We start from the raw sequence: 16,726 nt of genomic DNA, 5'->3' as shown, positions 1-16,726 counted from the left end.
TTCAGAAACTGGTCTAACTTTCACAGGTCAGTTCTTACATGTCAGAATTCCTGAAAACATGATATGTGGTATTGTCATTATAATGGCATCTGCCCCTTAGAACTACGAGGCTACTATCTCCTAAGAATCATATTGCAGTTACTGCTTTATATTATTTAACATGATATTCCATAGTAAATAGAATTTAGTATCAAATTTGGTTTTGGATGTAAGAATATTCAACTAATATTTACTAAACCCATTTTATTTTGCCTCATTGATACAGAGCACTGTAGGAAAGACTATCACTGCCGGGTATCCCTTTATTTTAATCAATGCATTTGCAATAGCATTGGTTAAGTTAATACAAAAAAAATGCAAATTACAATTTAGATTATTGTTGTTGTGTGTGTTCCCCCCACCCAGTATAAATATATGACTTAGGAGAACTTACACAGCAATTATTCTACACGGCTGTCAAGACACTTTACAAGAGTGTCTTTGTAGATGGGAAGAGTGAAGTATTAAAAAGCAAGATTTTTTCCAGATTACAAACTATTTAAAGAACAAGATTGGACTAGAAATTGGTGCACATTTACATTGTATAGTTTTATTTTGTAACTAGGTCATCAAATTAGATGCATCATCACCCAAGGGTCTCATTATAGTCAATGGCGAAAGACCAGCTGAATAGCCACTTGGAGCTGCCCATTAAATATCTACAGAGCCTACATTTCTTTCTTAATGTCCCAATTAAAATTTAAGGTTAGATAGAATGAATCTCAGTTATTCTGCACTGTGGCTGCTTTTCAGCTGCCAGCTTGTGTCCCATCCATATTCTCCAGCTTGGAAGTAAAGCTTGTTACACACTTCCCCCTGCTTCCCACCCAGCATATCTTTCTGAAACAAAAGCTAGGTGGAGACCAGAGTAGCTTTTCTGTAGTATTCTACCAGGAATAGCATAGCTATTGACATTTCCAGATACACATGCTCTGAAATCTTCAAGCTAAGCACATTAGTCTGCACGAGGCTGTTTGTGCTTGTATTTGAGAACATGAAGGAAGGAAAGGAGTATAGTCACAACATGGCCAAGATGCAAATTTGGAAACTGTGCATCTAAAAGCAAAGGCTTAGCTCAATGCTGTTTCTTCTTTGATGCTTTTCTTAGCAGACAAAAATTAGCCAAGTTTTTCTTCATCCAAAGGAATCTAAAAAATACCTTTTTTTCGGCTTTGGCTTGCATTCATGAGTGGGATCCCACAGTCAAAACGTTTTCTCAGTCATTTTACCATATTGTCTGACTTATATTTGATTTCACCGTTAGCTCCCTTTCAACATAAACCTCCTTCTGCGTCCCCCAGTTAAATATAAGTTGCTGATCCTGTGTAGATTTTAACAGCATTAACACAGAGCTATTCTCTAGTTTGCTACTATGATTTCTGTGCTATTTGACATCATTACTCAAAATCTATTTACTTGGATGGAGGATTTAAAACTCAGTGTTCGGTTTCCTGCTATGATTGCTACATCCTAAATGATGAGACTAAAAATAATTTGCCACCCTGACAAGTGCCATCGAGAAGTTAGAGAAATTATGAATGAGGTCTATGGAAAGTTATATCTCAGTAAGAAATATCATAATCTTAAGGCATTAGTATATTGTGAAAAGGACCTTTATTCTACACTTCTGCATTCACAGGTCTTCACAGGGAATGTGAAATAAAGTAGCAGTAGGAAATTACTACTTGATACCAAAGTACTAAGCATTACTATGTGAAAATAATGGCACAGCCAGGTGCCAGTGAATCTTTAATTATTGTTTAGAAGCAGAACTTTCATACTATAGACAAACGTTTGGTAGGTCACCACAGAAAAAGAAAACGTGCTGTCTTAGCATAAAACTTTACTTTGGAAAATAATGTTTATTGTCCTTTTGCAGGTATAAGGAGAGCACCTGCAGAAGCAGGGCTGAAAAAAAGGCAGCCTGCTCACTGGTGTTGGAGTCTCCTTGCTGGGGGCTGCGGAGTAGGATGCCTGCCTGCCCCTGCCTCCATGTCCCTGCCCTCAATAAAATCTTCATCTTGTACTTCTACAGCATCCCGAAGAGGCAAGGCTTATGGGGAGAAACAAAGCCTGTCAGCCTACATGATGAAGTTACCGAGAACAGGAAAGTTTTGGGGCACAAAGTCCTGTCTAACACCTGGCAAGAAGTCTCACGTAGTCCAAACCAGAGTGTGGGAGCAACGTCAAGATACGGAAGATTAATTGGGACTAAGATAAAGCATGAAGCTGCTACCAAGCATATTAGAATGAATGTTATTTAAAATACCAGGTGTTCTGAACTAGACACATGGGATAATGAATCTTGAATGTGTGAGAAGGCCAGGCTGGAAAAAAAACCCACCTGGGAAATAAGTGAATTGGAGATACGACTGAAAACAGCTATGAGAGCGTAGAATAGACAAAACTAGAAGCATCCTGTTTGTCTGAATGTCAGAAGCCGAAAAGCTATATAGAGATCTGCCTGAATGGGAGAAACCAGTAGCACTTTATTAATTTGACTCCTGTATGCCGTGCTGATTAAAAGAATATGTTTAGAGAAGATTACGAGGTCTGTGTCTCCTTCATCGCCGCACCAGAGGAGGGCCGATCTCCAGCACCTCAGGTTTAATAGTTTAGAAATTATTTAAAGTGCTTGACAGAGTCTAAGTTCTTGGCACCTGAAAAGCAAAATCCCCCGGTACCGCTGGGGGCGCTGCCGAGGCGGCTGGGACCGCCCCGCGGAACGCCCAACGCGCCGCCGGTGCGCCGCCCGGAACCCGGCGGCTGCTGCACCGCCGCCCGGAGCCCAGAGAGTGCTGCACCGCGGCGGGAGGAGCGCCGCGCGGCATGGTGCGTGCGGCGGGGGAGGGGAGGGATGCCGGTGGCTCCGTCCCCAGCCCCCCGTCCCTGACAGCCCCCCGTCCCTGACAGCCCCCCGTCCCTGATCCTACTCCCCCCAGCTCCCCTGATCCTACTCCCCCCAGCTCCCCTGACCCCTACGCCCCCAGCTCCCCTGACAGCCCCTCCACTTCCCCCAACCCCCTCCCCCCAGATCTCCTCACGCGGGGTTCCCGACCCTTCTTTTCCCGCCGGCAGCCCCCCCCAACCTCCGTTCCCGTTCCTGGAGAGACCTCGGGACACTGCGGCCGTACGCGTCCTGAGAGGCTGCAAACCGGCCTTGCATGTAAAAATGCCTCCTCCCCGCGCTTGGCCACCCGGGGGACGAGGGGACCCCCGAGTCACCCCGCCCGTGGCGCCGTCGCCTTCCCTCGAGGAGGGGTTTGCAGCATGGGGCCTCTTGAGGCTTCTTTAAATGTTCAGGACAATTTATGTTTAGCGGTAGGGGGCGTTTCACGGTCCTGAGCATTGATGCTGCCATAGTTAATGTGGTGTGCTAAAGTCTGCTGTTATTGATCACTACTTCCTGCATTATAATTGCGTATCTAGGCTCCTTGCTTTTCAGGTGTTTCCTTTGCGCACAGGTTTTAACTTCAAAGAACTTAAACTGCATATTGTTTGAAAAATCCTTTAAGTTTTGTTCAAACAGTTTTTCAGCGAAAAGTATCTTGACTTAAATGAACGTAACTATTTTTTAAATTGGTAAGCAGTTTTCCATCTCTGTGCTGCACAAACAGCTAGAGAAGGAAACCTCTGCCTGATATGAGGGAGGGACAATATGAGGGTCTGCAGGGAGGGACAAGAATATCCTTTTTGTTATGTTGTACAAATTGTATATGACCTTTGTCAGAAATCCAGATGCAGCAATCAGAGAGAAGCTTGAATGGGGGCATTTACCGCAAAGGTACAGTGAGGTAATTTTAGTTACCTAGCTACAGAGTTCTACAAAACAGATATTTTGAGAGTAGTCACTAGGTAAGGTTTCTTATGGTATTTTCTGTGCTCCAGTAGTTTTGTTACAGCATGTACCCTGTTCAAGTAATTTTGTTGCTGAGGAGAGTAACTGGTGGAACTAATAACCTGCTACCGTAAGCTGGGGGCTTTCTGAGGTACTGATGCATGGTATGTGCTCCTGTCTTCCCTTTAATGTTATACTTCAGTAGCTTACAGCATCTTCTATTTCTTTTCAGCCAAAGTTACGTAAAACCCAAGGAGGGAAGCAAGAGAAAAAAGTTATCCATCCCTACAGCAGAAAAGCTGCACAGCTTGCAAGGGAAGCACACAAACAGGAAAAGAAAGAAAAGTAAGTTGACTGTGCAAAATTTGTGCAAAGACAGAAGGATAGTATCACAGGAGTTAATTTTGGTTTGGGGGGAGGAGGGTGGTGGTGGAATGGGACAGTTATGCTGACATAACCTTAAGATAAAAGAAAGATCTATATAACTTAATACTGCTGGTCCATGTGAACTGACAGGATTGCATTCATGAAATCAAATCACATGAAGCGTATAGTCCTACTACTTGATTTTTTTTGTATTGTCCTTATAAGTTAGATTTCTTCTTATCACAGCATTTTGCTTTTTATAATCTAAAAGGCACAATGCTAATAATTTCACATGAAGATTAGTCATCTAGTTTGACTTTACTCAAAATTTTAATAAGAAACCTGCTTAGGGTCTAGCTTCTTCTGCTGAAGTGCTGAGTTCATAGAAAAGAAAACCCAGAGACCCTCCTGCAAAAGAGAGACTTCTGAATAAAACTGGATAGTTAACTCATCTTTAGTGATTTTCTGCTCTTCCATGGCAAGTTTGGTTTTCTACTTTTAAGTTTTACTTCCCCCTTCTACAGAGGGAAAAGACAGCTGGAAAAGTCTGGCCTTTGGTTTCCATTCTTTTTCTACTTGCTAGTTGATATGCTATGATTGTAAAAGATATTAAATGCATTTCCTGTCAAAGGATGCTAGTACATGGATGGACCATGTCAGCTGAGCCCAAATGTTCTTATGTCTGAAGGTGTTAATGTCTGTATATGGTTGAACTGTTCCCCAGAGACTTAGTGTTTGGGGATGAATGTGCAACCTTATCCAGAGGGAAGTTTTAAGGTTGCTCTAACCAGAAGGGGGCCCTTTACTAGCATATCTGTGTCATGTAGCCTCAAGCAGAGCTGCTGCAAGAGTTGACAAGTAGCATATGTTGAGGACAGCAGAGTTTCCTAATATGCAGTTTTTTCCTGCTGCTTCACGTTTTATCTATGTGCTCTTACAACTGATAGTAAGTCAGTCTTTATAGTAGATTATTTTCATAGCGCTAAACTGACTACTTAACACTCTTCTTGCTTCAGAACTGCCATTTGGAGAGCTTAATGACAAAAGATAACTGAGTCATACTTTATTCTTAGTGCTTACGTCTGTGATATTGCCATAAACACATGCACAGAAAATCTTAAAGAGAAGGAGTGATGTACTAACTGTTCATTATGACACAGCACACTCCATAAAATCTCCTAATGGTTATCTCTGTGGGTAGAATTATACTGATTGATACAGGCACCTGTGCTGATACTTCTTGCCAGAGTGCTGGTTTTGATTCCTCTTGTTTGAAATTTTACCTTGACTTTCATTGTGACCCAAAAAAACTGGGTTTTTTGAGAAACAAAATGAAGATAATTATTTGTGTAATACTCATTCGTGGCTAACATATCTGATTTTTTTCCCTCTATTAGATTGAAGACTGACAAAGCTTTGCGTTTGAGTATCATTGGTGAGGATAACCTTCTATTATTCAATGCAGTACCCGACTTTTTAGCTTAGATTAAATTTTACCAACTTTATTGAAACTCCATTTGTGTTTCTTTTTCCATGGTCTGACTCTGTAATCTTAAAATGGACTTGGTTGAAATGCTGTAATAGCCTTTTCACTCAAGCAGTATATCCAGGGTTGAACTTGGGGCTGAGTATAGCCTTATCATTAGACAAGTACATTGCAACAGGAAAATATAGACCAAATGTCTATTTTATACATCTGTACGTGTATTTATTGTACTTCTATCCATGCCTTTTTTAAATTGTTTATAAAAGAGAATGATGTTTGTAGGTTAACAGACACGTCGTGTTACCAAGTAAATTCAAAACTTTGAGACACAACCTGGGCTATTTTCTGCTTTCTTATGATTGACACTGCACTTTTCAATTTAATCTTTTTAAAAATTGTGATGATCAGAACTCTTGCTCAGCTGTTGTGTTGGATTTTTTTCCCCTTGGCACCTTCCTAAGTTTCCATCTTAAGCAGTTGTTCCTTTGGTATTTTAAAACATTAATTTGGAGTAAAGCAAAGTGTAACATCTTTTTTTTTTTTTGTCTCCCATAGAGAAGATACAAAATGAATCTGAAATCATATAAAAATGTTTCTGTTACAGTTACTTTCAGACCTGGTACACTAAGTATCAGTGAGTCTATGATGCCATTAAAAATCTTGGAAAATGGAGGGTTATTTTAAAAACTTTGAAGGACTGTGTTTTAGCTACAGTGATTGTGTAGTCATTGATACTAAGCGTGTTCTTGTAGGAGAAAAATTGGAATGGTTTCAAAGTCACCTTGACCCCAGTAAAATTGAGTACACAAAGCAGGAAGCTGGTGAACTAATTGAAAGGTAAGACTAATGTTAAAAACATGATTAAAACCTTTATTTGTCTTCTAAAATACTGTTCTTATTGAACAAGATCTGTGAAGTGATGATGTGAGAGGAGGACATTTTATATATTACTATTAATGACATCAAGGAGTTGATTTTATTGCAACTGAAGTTAATTATATGTTGAATGGTGTATATACTCACAAAGAATTACTGAAGTAAACAGTATATTGTGTGGTATTTTTGTCATTAAATATCTGCTTTGTAGTATGTGAAGGACTATAAATGATTTGGACAGTAGTAATTGCATGAATTTGTTAGTTGAGGTATTCAGTACACTTAAATGCACAGATTTTGTTCTACTTAGTCCTTTATTCTTTAGTTCTATTTGCTGAGAAGGTTAAACCATATTCAGGTGGGTCAATTTTTAGGGTAGGATATACCAATATTGAAATGCCTGAGAAGGAACTCGGTGATTTCTGTGCTGCTGGATGTATGTACCTGTGGCTTGTTGCCATTTTTCACCTACTAGCTAAATAATGTAATATATATGTTTTCTTACACATGAACTTCTAGAAGCTCTTTCCTCCACTGTTCCTGAAACCTGCAAACTGGTAGTCGTTACTAGTCATACTTGCAAGGGCAGTGAAACTTAATTGTTGGATTTGGGCTGGGTACTTGTGAGATGATGTATAACACATGCCAAAGAAGTGCTTTACTTGAAGATTTATTATTGAGGTAGTGAAATTTAGTGATTAAAAGTTAGGAATACTTATATTTAACGCTGATCTACCAGAGCAGGTGAATTATAATCTTCAGTTTTGTTTTGTGTAAACATAATTTTAAAAAAGCAAGTAAAAAAAAATAAAATGAAGTTCTGAATGGAGCTTCCACTTTGAAGATTAAAATAATAGTTCGAATCGAAGAAACGTCTCTGACTAAAATAGAAGATAAATACAGTTAGTAAAATAACTTCTTAGTTTATCAAAATAATTCTCTTTTGCAAAAGATTTGCATCATTGCGTCTAGCATAAATGCATTTTATTTCTTTCAGTTATATGTGTCGATTCAATGATGAATTGGAACAGATTGAATTACAAAACAGTATTAAAGGTAGACAAGGAAGACAGCATGGTTCACGGGAAACTGTGATCAAGCAGACTATAGAACGCGAAAGACAGCTCTATGAAGGCTATGGAATAGGTATGTAAAAGCATTAGAAGTAATCCTGTGGTCACACCTCTTCCTGCTCACAAGGCTAGAATCGAAGTGGAATTTCTAGGCGTTATCTTTATGTTCTTTTTTAAACTGATTGACTAATAGGTAGGTATGCCTTGCAGAGGAATTTGGTAGGAGGGGGGCAAGGTGAAGTAAAGTTGAGAAAGATGGTGAACTGATTCATATATTTCTGCTTTACTACTTTGCTTTCATGCGTCTTTGCTAGTACTGTCTCTTTAGTGCAAGCATATGTAACATACTTTTGAAACTACAGTGAGTTTTAATGCACCTGTCTTAGATGCAAATTCAGTTCAGCAGCTTGATTATACCTTCATTGTATACAAAGTATGAAGGCTTTATTTGCTGATGTGATAAATAACAAACATCACTTTCTTTAGATCACTTTTTTTAGATGGGCTTTTGTAAAGCTTAACTTTGCTTCTTTCTTTGCCTTAAAAATTTTATCTGAACGCTGGCCATTTGTGTGTTTGTTTTGTGGCACCAGCAATGAATAGTGGAGGTGGTGCAGCGATGTGGTGATTTCTTTCCTTTTCCGTTCCCTCTCTTTCTCTTTGTCCATCTCCCATTACCTTATGGTTTGTGTGTCGGGTCAGATCCAAGTAACCTTGGTTGCAATCAGGGATCAGATTGTGATCTGAACAGATTTGGATCTGCTTCTGTAAGTTTGGGAAGCTGCACTCCCATATCTCGGCTGTGCACCCGAGGATTATCATCTGTTTATGTTTGCCAGAGCCAGAATAAATACTGGTTTTGGTTTTCACCCTGAGAGTGACCTTGTCGGCCTCTGGATTGCCACAAAGAGAAAATGACATATTTCCCTCCACCAGTCACGCCTGGATGCGAGTGTATGGCTCGTGGATCCGGGGCGTGACAGCTTTGTTATCTGGACTTGGGAAGTCTTTATATTTTCAAAAGAAGTGTTGTATACAAACTCACTATTAGGGTTAAACCTATGACCTGACTTGCCCTTCTCCACTGAGATAGACCAGTGGCATGAGGAACTTTAGCATTTCATGAGAGTGGGTTTTAAGGTTTGTGAACTTGAAAACCAAAATCTCTGAACTCGTGGGCCTAAAACACCTTCAGAAAGCCACCCTTCATTCCACTAGGGTAGAGATGTATTTCATGTGGGAGAATGACTGCAGCAGAACTTGTAGTATTGATGTATTTCCAAAATTTAAATATTTCTGGAGTTTTCCTATTAAAATTTAGGTGATCCAGGAAGAAATCCTTGGCTGTTGTGACACATCCTGTCTACAGGCTCTATTCTATAGGCATGTGATAACCCACAATAAAGAAAACTGCATTTTTTCTCTTGATCTTCTCAGGCAGAGAAGCTATGGTACTTTCTTTAACTTACTGGAGATGGTGGTGGAGGGAGTGCTGCATATGTATGAAGGCCCTAACAATTAACCTTTTAATAATCAAAACCCCACAAAAGCTCCTAAGACTTAAAACTAAAAATCTTGTAAATAAGAGCCTAGTTGATATCATTTTTGAGGTTTTAAACGTTTACCTTAGCCATTATCACAAGTTTGAATAAAATCATGATGCCAGATATTCTCTTTGACTTTTTTATTACTGTTTATCTTCCTTTGGGGTAGCCATCTATGCCAGCAGATTATCAAATTAAATATTCTGAGGAGCAGTGATATGAAAACCGCAACATAAGCATTAGAACTGAAAATTTTCTCTTAAGGTACATAGTCTTTTTTCAGAAGAAACACTTAAACTCTTTTTTGAAATATTTTCTGGTTTTGGAGGTAGCACACAGATACAAGCTACACGTGAGAAAAAGAAAAGACTGAAAATTTGATCTCTCGAATTAGGTTGAAGGGAAGGGAAGCCGCAGTAATTCGGTGAAATAAGGGAGAAAAAGGAATCATGGAAGTGCAAAAAGCAAAATTGTTTTGAGGAGAGTCAAATACAAAATAGTAGTGAAATTTATGTATTTTTCTTCAATAAATAAGCACATTGGAGTTAAATGATGAAGTTGGCTTTAATGTTAAAGTGTTACTCAAACACAGTCAGTCCTAACAGTGAAATTGAGTAGTGGAAGACATGAAAAATCTACATTGTTTTGTGATTAGGATATAAATGACAGCAAGGTTTGAGTTGTGTGTCATGTTCCTTTTTCCCCCAAATCATATTTTATTAATAGAGAAAGTGAACGGCTCTAAAAATTTTGCCAGTGTTACTTCATACTTTCATGTCCTGCAATGGCAGAGGAATTCAGGGATTAGCTCTGTGTTTTAATGTGTAATCTTTGATTTCTTAGAGGAGGGGAATAAAGTCATAGGAAGATAGGTACTGTGAATGTCATCAAATAGGTAGGTTGTAGAAAATCTACTTTTGGCCTTTGTTTTTAAATTCCTCCTTTTTTTCTTACTGCTTTGAGGAAAGCTAGCAGAGAAAAGCAATAGGACTAGATAGAAAAATGTCAAATGCACAAGCACAACAAAAAACAAAGAAGAATCCTGAAATATTGCAAGCAAAATTTGACGTTATTATAGTAAGAAAAGCATTCAGAGAGCATGGTGCAACTCACATATTAAATATGCTCTCAAATCATTCATTATTTGTTATCACAGCTGCTGCAGGTTTTGCTCTCTGTCTAGAAAACTATTCACTCAGAGAAAATAGTTGCTGCTAAATACTGTAATTAGAGATTGGAGAGAAATGGAAATCAGCTGGAATCTGTGCTTTAATGATCTAGCTCATTATTATCACTGGAAGCTGTAGTGAGGGCAGCATTTATAACCGACTTAGTATTTGTTGGAGTTTTTTTACCCCTATTTTTGAACTCAGTTATTTCTTATATGCACGTGCATTTGCTGTGAAAAGGCTACATGATATGATTTGTTCACGTTTAGGAAAGTCTCCTAAATATATATATGTATGTATCATTTATATGTGGATATAACTATAAATATATCAGTTATATGTAAGTTAAAAATGAGTTTTTCTTTACTGGCTGTTGACAAAAGTGGTAGATATCCAAAAGTATAATAAATCTTAGTCTTTTTCTTAAAAAAAATAGTACCTATACAGGGACTATTGAGTCTTATCTGTGAGGTTGAGTTTTGTTAGCAGCTACATGTCACTTCCTTACTCCTTAAATGTATCTGAATTAATTTTTACTGCAGTTTTCTTCCTGATGTTATTACGTTTGTGTGGTTTTTGTTAGACTGGTCTTACCTTTCATAGCAAAGCTGTTGAAAGGGAATCCTGGATACTTACAGGATATAACTTGGAACTCAAAGTTAGCATGCTTTCAGTTGAAAAAGAGCATAATAATTTCATCTGAATATCAGATGTGCTAGATAATTTCCTTTTAATTACCTTGCATGTTCTCACAGAATCATAATGTAAATCTTGGGGAAATCAGCCTTTAAAGGAAAATACATCAGTTTTACTAGTTAATTCTTGAAACATCAGAATATAAGGAGCAATGCCTACTCAGTTTCCTCCTAGAATAGAGCTTGGTGATGTAAACAGGGAGTTTGGCAGCAGTGGCACTGGGCTAATTTGGGGCAGCTGCACCAGAAATAGGCAGAGGTTTGTATTTGTTCCTTCTACCAAAGCAGTGATCTAGCGTACAGTTCAGTGTTATTCTCAGATAAACCAGGACTAAATGACAAGACTGTCAAATGAAGCCCTTCAAAGTACCTTTTTCTTTTTTTTTTCTGCTTGAAAAAACACCTTGTAAAGCGTTTAATGGCTTTTATTTACTTACTTACACAGAATATTATCTTTTTCTAAAGTTCTAACAGTTTTTATCTAGCCTGTCATCCAGGGTGTTGCTCCTTGTAAAGTACCCTAGAGAAAGGAAGAACTTCTTTCTCTCCCAGGGGCTTGGATATTTCAGCATTTGGCATTATGCTTCCAAGAGTGCAGTTTAAGGAACTACACAGAAAACAAGAGAGACCATGGTATTGTTTCAGTGCTTGGTCAGGAAGGATGGACCTAATACAGCGTTGATGTCTGCCTATCCTACAGTTCTGATAAACAAAAAAAAAAGAATTAGGAAGTATTTCTTTGTCTTGCTCTGCTCAGCCGTGAGCTATTTACTAAGAATCAGGCTTAGGAAATCAGTGTAATTGGTCTCAAAACATTTTGCACATATTACTGTTCTTCAGTTGGTAACTTTGTAACCCAGTATGAAGGGAAGGAGTATTTTTCTGAATTGTGAAGACTGTCTGGCCACAAAGATTAGGAAGTGGTATCATCATCCTATATTCTGTAGTAGCAAAATCATTTATAATCCTGCATTGATAACATGATCTGATTTATTAGCGTAAGACTTGGGAAAACTGATAGGTGAACAAAGGCAGGACCATAATGTTTAGAGTTTGCTCAAGGACAGTGTAAGGAGTTGCCGAAATGTCAGAGACTTTAGAGCCAAAATAATAAAGTGGATTTAATATTACAGAGGTAGCAATTGTCTTCCTTGTTGAGAAACCTGCTGGCTGTGGAATCTGTAGAGTTCATAGACAGTAATGAGGTATTTTATACTGTGCAAACATTTCAAGGCTCTTAAGTCATACATCTCTATAAACTGGCAAAGATGTTAAACAGGGTCACTTGCACTAACTACTTTAGGACTGACCAAGAAAAGAATGACACTGATTCAAGGCAAAGCAGCTCAGGCATCATAGGTGAAATTCTGCTTCAATTTAACTACACATCTACTAGGAATATTTTGGCTACTTCAAGGAAAGAAGGAAAAAGAAAATCTGTCTGATGGCTCTCTGGAAGGTGTTTGCATTACTTCTTATAACCAAACTAAGAAAGATTTGTAGTGAATATGTTCTATAGCTGTAAGTCATCTGTCTTGCTTGCAGTGGTGACAAGTGCTTTGAACTTTTTTTCCAAAATAATTTCAAAATGCAGTTTAGCAGCTTCTTTGTACTATTCTTTTTGAACTGGATTTTCAGTGACTGGTACATCTGAATTCTGGAACAGTTCATAAGCACAAGTTCACTTCCTTTTCTTTAGCAGCGAGAGGTCTATATATTGCTCTAGAAACTTTCTTTTATGAATCCTCATTTTCTTATTCTAGGTCTTTTAATCTGAAATAATATGTTCAGCCCTTTAACTCACACTTCTTTCTTTGAAGTGAGTCTCACTTGAATAATGTCACATATCTAATAGTATTTAATTTTATTCCCATTAGAAATCCCAGACATTATGAACAGGAAGCATCTTAAATTTTTCAGGTATGCTTTTTGTTATCTCTACTGATCTATTTATGCAAAACTTTCTGAGTTCAACATGGCAGTATGTCTCTGTTCTTAAAAAAAAAGAATATGCAAAACTGTCAAAGAACTTATCATTTGAAAAGCAAACTAGGTATGGTGATGCTGTTTTGACATTTCTTAGCTGTTACAGGCTAATCGCTGGTGACAGTTAATCATTAAAACAATGAAAACATTAGAAAGCTTAAACAGTTAAAGTTCCGTTTCTGTAACTTAGGTATCTTTTCTTTTACTATTCTTAGAGAATATTTTCTCTTTTCCAAAAATTCTCACCTCAGCTGTTCACTGATTTACACAAAAAGGATTAGCATTTACTGATGGTGTTTAAAGATCAAGATGTAGTTTTATTAGTAAATGGAATTAGACTCTTTTCTTACCTGAAATGAGATTTCAGATGGTAATTGTAGTCATATAACGTAGTGACCCAAGTTATTTATAGTCAGAACTTATTAAGTAACTAAACCAGCACTAAGATTTTAATCATGTTTTCTAAGTGCCAACTCTAGCTGTAGTACAGCTGTGTTTTGGTGTATATACTACTTGAAAATTTTAAGCAAGTTGACAACCTGCATCCAGTTGAAAGTTGTGTGAGCTCTGAAACTTGTTACCTCATCTGGGCCATTATGCCTTGGTAATGGATTGAAGGAACACTCTTGCTGATGGCTCTATCAAATAAGATACTTTAGAAAAGACATGGCATGAATGTTTATGTTGCCAGGAATGATATACCATTAACTGCTACGAGTGGTATGTAGCTGGAAATCTTAGTATATTGGAATAGAGCCAGAAATATCAGAAGAGACAGGCCTCTGGCTGCTGTATTTATAAATACAAAATTGACTTCTTGTACTGGGGCATCTGATGGAAGTGGTGTTGCTTAATTAGCTTGGTAGAGCACAAACATGTCTGTGTCTGCCCTTGAGAAAAATTATCCATGAAATGCACTTACTATAATCAAGCAAGCATTCTATTAAATGAGTACTGGGTTTGACTTGTGATATTTAGATAGACCATTTCTCCTTCATGCAGCCTTTTGAAATAATGTACTTTCATTATGCTTACTGGGATCTCACTGGGATTTTGTGTCCCCTTGAAGTCAGTCATATAAGATATTAACAGTTACCATAAAACATAATGAAGGACTTTATGTACTTGTGATATTAGCTCTGTAAATTGAGCATCCAGATGAAGAAGCTCTTCCAAACTGCTTTCACATTGCTTACGTGACCTGGAGTTTAATGTGTCAAACCTAAAGCAGGTGACCTGAAGTAACTGAGGATACAAACAGTATGTGGGAATAAATTAAATCATACGGGTCGAATCTGAAAGTACTTAATTCTTCACAGAGAAATTACAGCTGCAATAGTGTGCAAGATAGGTGAAGACAGGGCTTATTCATACTGCAGTGGGACTGATAGTATAATTTAGAAAAGCAGCCCCACTTATGTTAGCATCTTCTGAAAAAAGGTGAATTAAGTCTGCCGTTCCTTCTTGCTATTTCTGTTGGTAATTGTTTTTCATTATTTTTTTTTCTTCAAGAGAATGGGATGGTGATCTAAAGAAACTGCCAAACATCAAAATGAAAAAGCTCTCAGCTAGGGATGTTGCTTGCAGTCTCCCTAAGGTGGTAGATGTGGAAGCTAAAGAAGAAGAATTGAGTAAAGCAGAAGAGGTGGCCCTTATGAGTACCAGCTGATACTCGAGAGCTGAAACAGCCAGAGGGAATTTTAAGAAATCTATTTTAATTACCATTGGAAAGAAGAATAAATTCTAACTATATTTGCAAAGGCTCTGCTGGTTGCATTTTTATGAGCTCCCCGTGTATCTATGGAAAAGAGTAAACAGTATGTTATTGGGTAAAGCTGTATATTATTGGATAAAAAATTTTGAATATAAATAAATTCTTAAAATCTCAGTTGTGTCCTTATTTCTCATACTGTACCTTCTCTTTAAGAGGCACACTTCTGTGTTGACAAAGTAATTGTAGTTTATAATCTGAAATCCTGGCTAGCTGAGTACCTTTTCCCTCGTCATAGAGCAGTCAGGATTCAAACATTGTTAGAATTACTTTGTGGTGGGAAATTTTACCTTTCCCCAGTAATGGCAAGAATATATGTCATTTAGGATATAAATAGCAGGTACCCTAGTGAACAGTGGGCCCAGTGAATGGTAACTTTCATCTGTCTCGTGTTGGTGGCTGGGATGTCTCTAGGCATACAGAGTTTTCTCACTCACCTTGAGTGTAAGAAATGGTGGAAACATCTATGCAGAAGATGAGATACATGGAGTGTCAGTTAATGATGACTAATGTCTCTCAGAATCTGTGTCGTGAACATAGAGAGCTGGAAAGACTTCAATAAAATTCTAAGTATTTTATGTTTTGTCAAGGGAATTTGAGTAAATTACACTGTGCTCACCACTTTGTATTGAAGAATACCAAAATACCAATCAGAAACTAATTAAAGTCCCTACAGTCAGCTTTTAAATATATATTTTCTCTTCTGTCTTTTTTTTTTTTTCCTGACCCCTCTGTTGAGAAAGCTGTGCATTTTAAAATTAAGTTGCTCGGGAGTTTTAAATCGCAGGCTTGCTTTATGAAGCAGCTCCCTGGATGCCTTTAAGTGTGTCTTTCAGGAAGGCTCTTAGCAGATTATCACTTTTAATACCATTGAAAAAAAAAAAAAAAGAGGAAAAAAGGGCAAGGTCAAAGCCAGGGATAATTTCAGAGCAGGCATTAAGGACATCTCAGTGCAGACTAAATTGTCTGGGCACAGAAATTACGGTTCACATGTACTGTCAGTACACATAGCAGCCACATTTCAGATGCCTGTTAATTATGTGGAAATAATTGTTCCTGATGGGTGATCTTTACAGTACTTGATTGCCAGTACAGTTCTGTGTGTAAAACAACAAGGCTTTGTCATGGTGAATAGCTACGTGGGCTTCCTACTTTTCTTTTGCAGATATTCCAGGTGTGCATTTTCTTACTTTTTCATCAGGTATTACTGGTGAGTGTCAATTATATTAATAGCTATGTTAAGTTTTTTCCTCTTTACAAAACAGATTTCTGCTATCTTTTCATGGTTTAGGAAACCAATCTATTTAGGTAATATAGAATTAACCATTGTCCTCCTTCAATTAATCTAAAGAAGAAACCTGAATAAATTTAACAAATGTGAAACAGATGTGAGTGGTATAATGCAAGATGGACTGCAAGTGCTAAACCTGGCTATAGGTCTTATATTCTGACACCAGCTGTATCACTAGGCAATCACAACATTGCTTTGTGTTTTAGAAATAAGTGCTGAAGATCAGAGGACTTTGGTTTTATTTTCTTAACTGCTAAATTGAGCCATCTTGTGGAATCCAGGTGGTTTTGATTTGCAAAACTTGAGGTGTTAAATTCTAGTGGAATCTGAGCCAGGTTAATTGGTCTGAACTAAAGGTATGTGTGTGTTTGTTCAATGGTTTGACAGATTTTGCCTTTTAGAAGTTTAATCTCAAGTTTTTGCTTGTATGCACTGTCTGATGTGCTTTGAAGTGGTAAGTAGAAACATTGCAGGAAATGTCACTTTCCCATCACACTGGGTAAAATATAGAAGGAAAATGAGCAGCAGAGTAACTGGAAGGTTTGGTGTGTCAAAGTAATGACAGTTAATTAGACTGACATTCTGGTGAATG

General features: G+C 37.8%; 1 protein-coding gene across 1 annotated transcript; it reads left to right on the top strand.

Moving 5' to 3' along the window:
* Window positions 1–2,777: 2,777 nt before the first annotated feature.
* Window positions 2,778–14,960, top strand: TMA16 (translation machinery associated 16 homolog). Its single transcript, XM_069855801.1, is given in 8 exon segments — window positions 2,778–2,871; window positions 4,110–4,222; window positions 5,641–5,678; window positions 6,482–6,566; window positions 7,603–7,751; window positions 12,964–13,006; window positions 14,585–14,715; window positions 14,718–14,960. Coding segments are annotated over 8 exon segments (600 nt in total). The 5' UTR covers window positions 2,778–2,868; the 3' UTR covers window positions 14,756–14,960.
* Window positions 14,961–16,726: the final 1,766 nt, after the last annotated feature.

Source organism: Phaenicophaeus curvirostris, chromosome 4, assembly GCF_032191515.1.
Source record: "Phaenicophaeus curvirostris isolate KB17595 chromosome 4, BPBGC_Pcur_1.0, whole genome shotgun sequence".
NCBI lineage: Eukaryota > Metazoa > Chordata > Aves > Cuculiformes > Cuculidae > Phaenicophaeus > Phaenicophaeus curvirostris.
The sequence above is the reverse complement of the archived record's forward strand: the minus strand, read 5'-3'. Positions and strand labels throughout refer to the sequence as shown.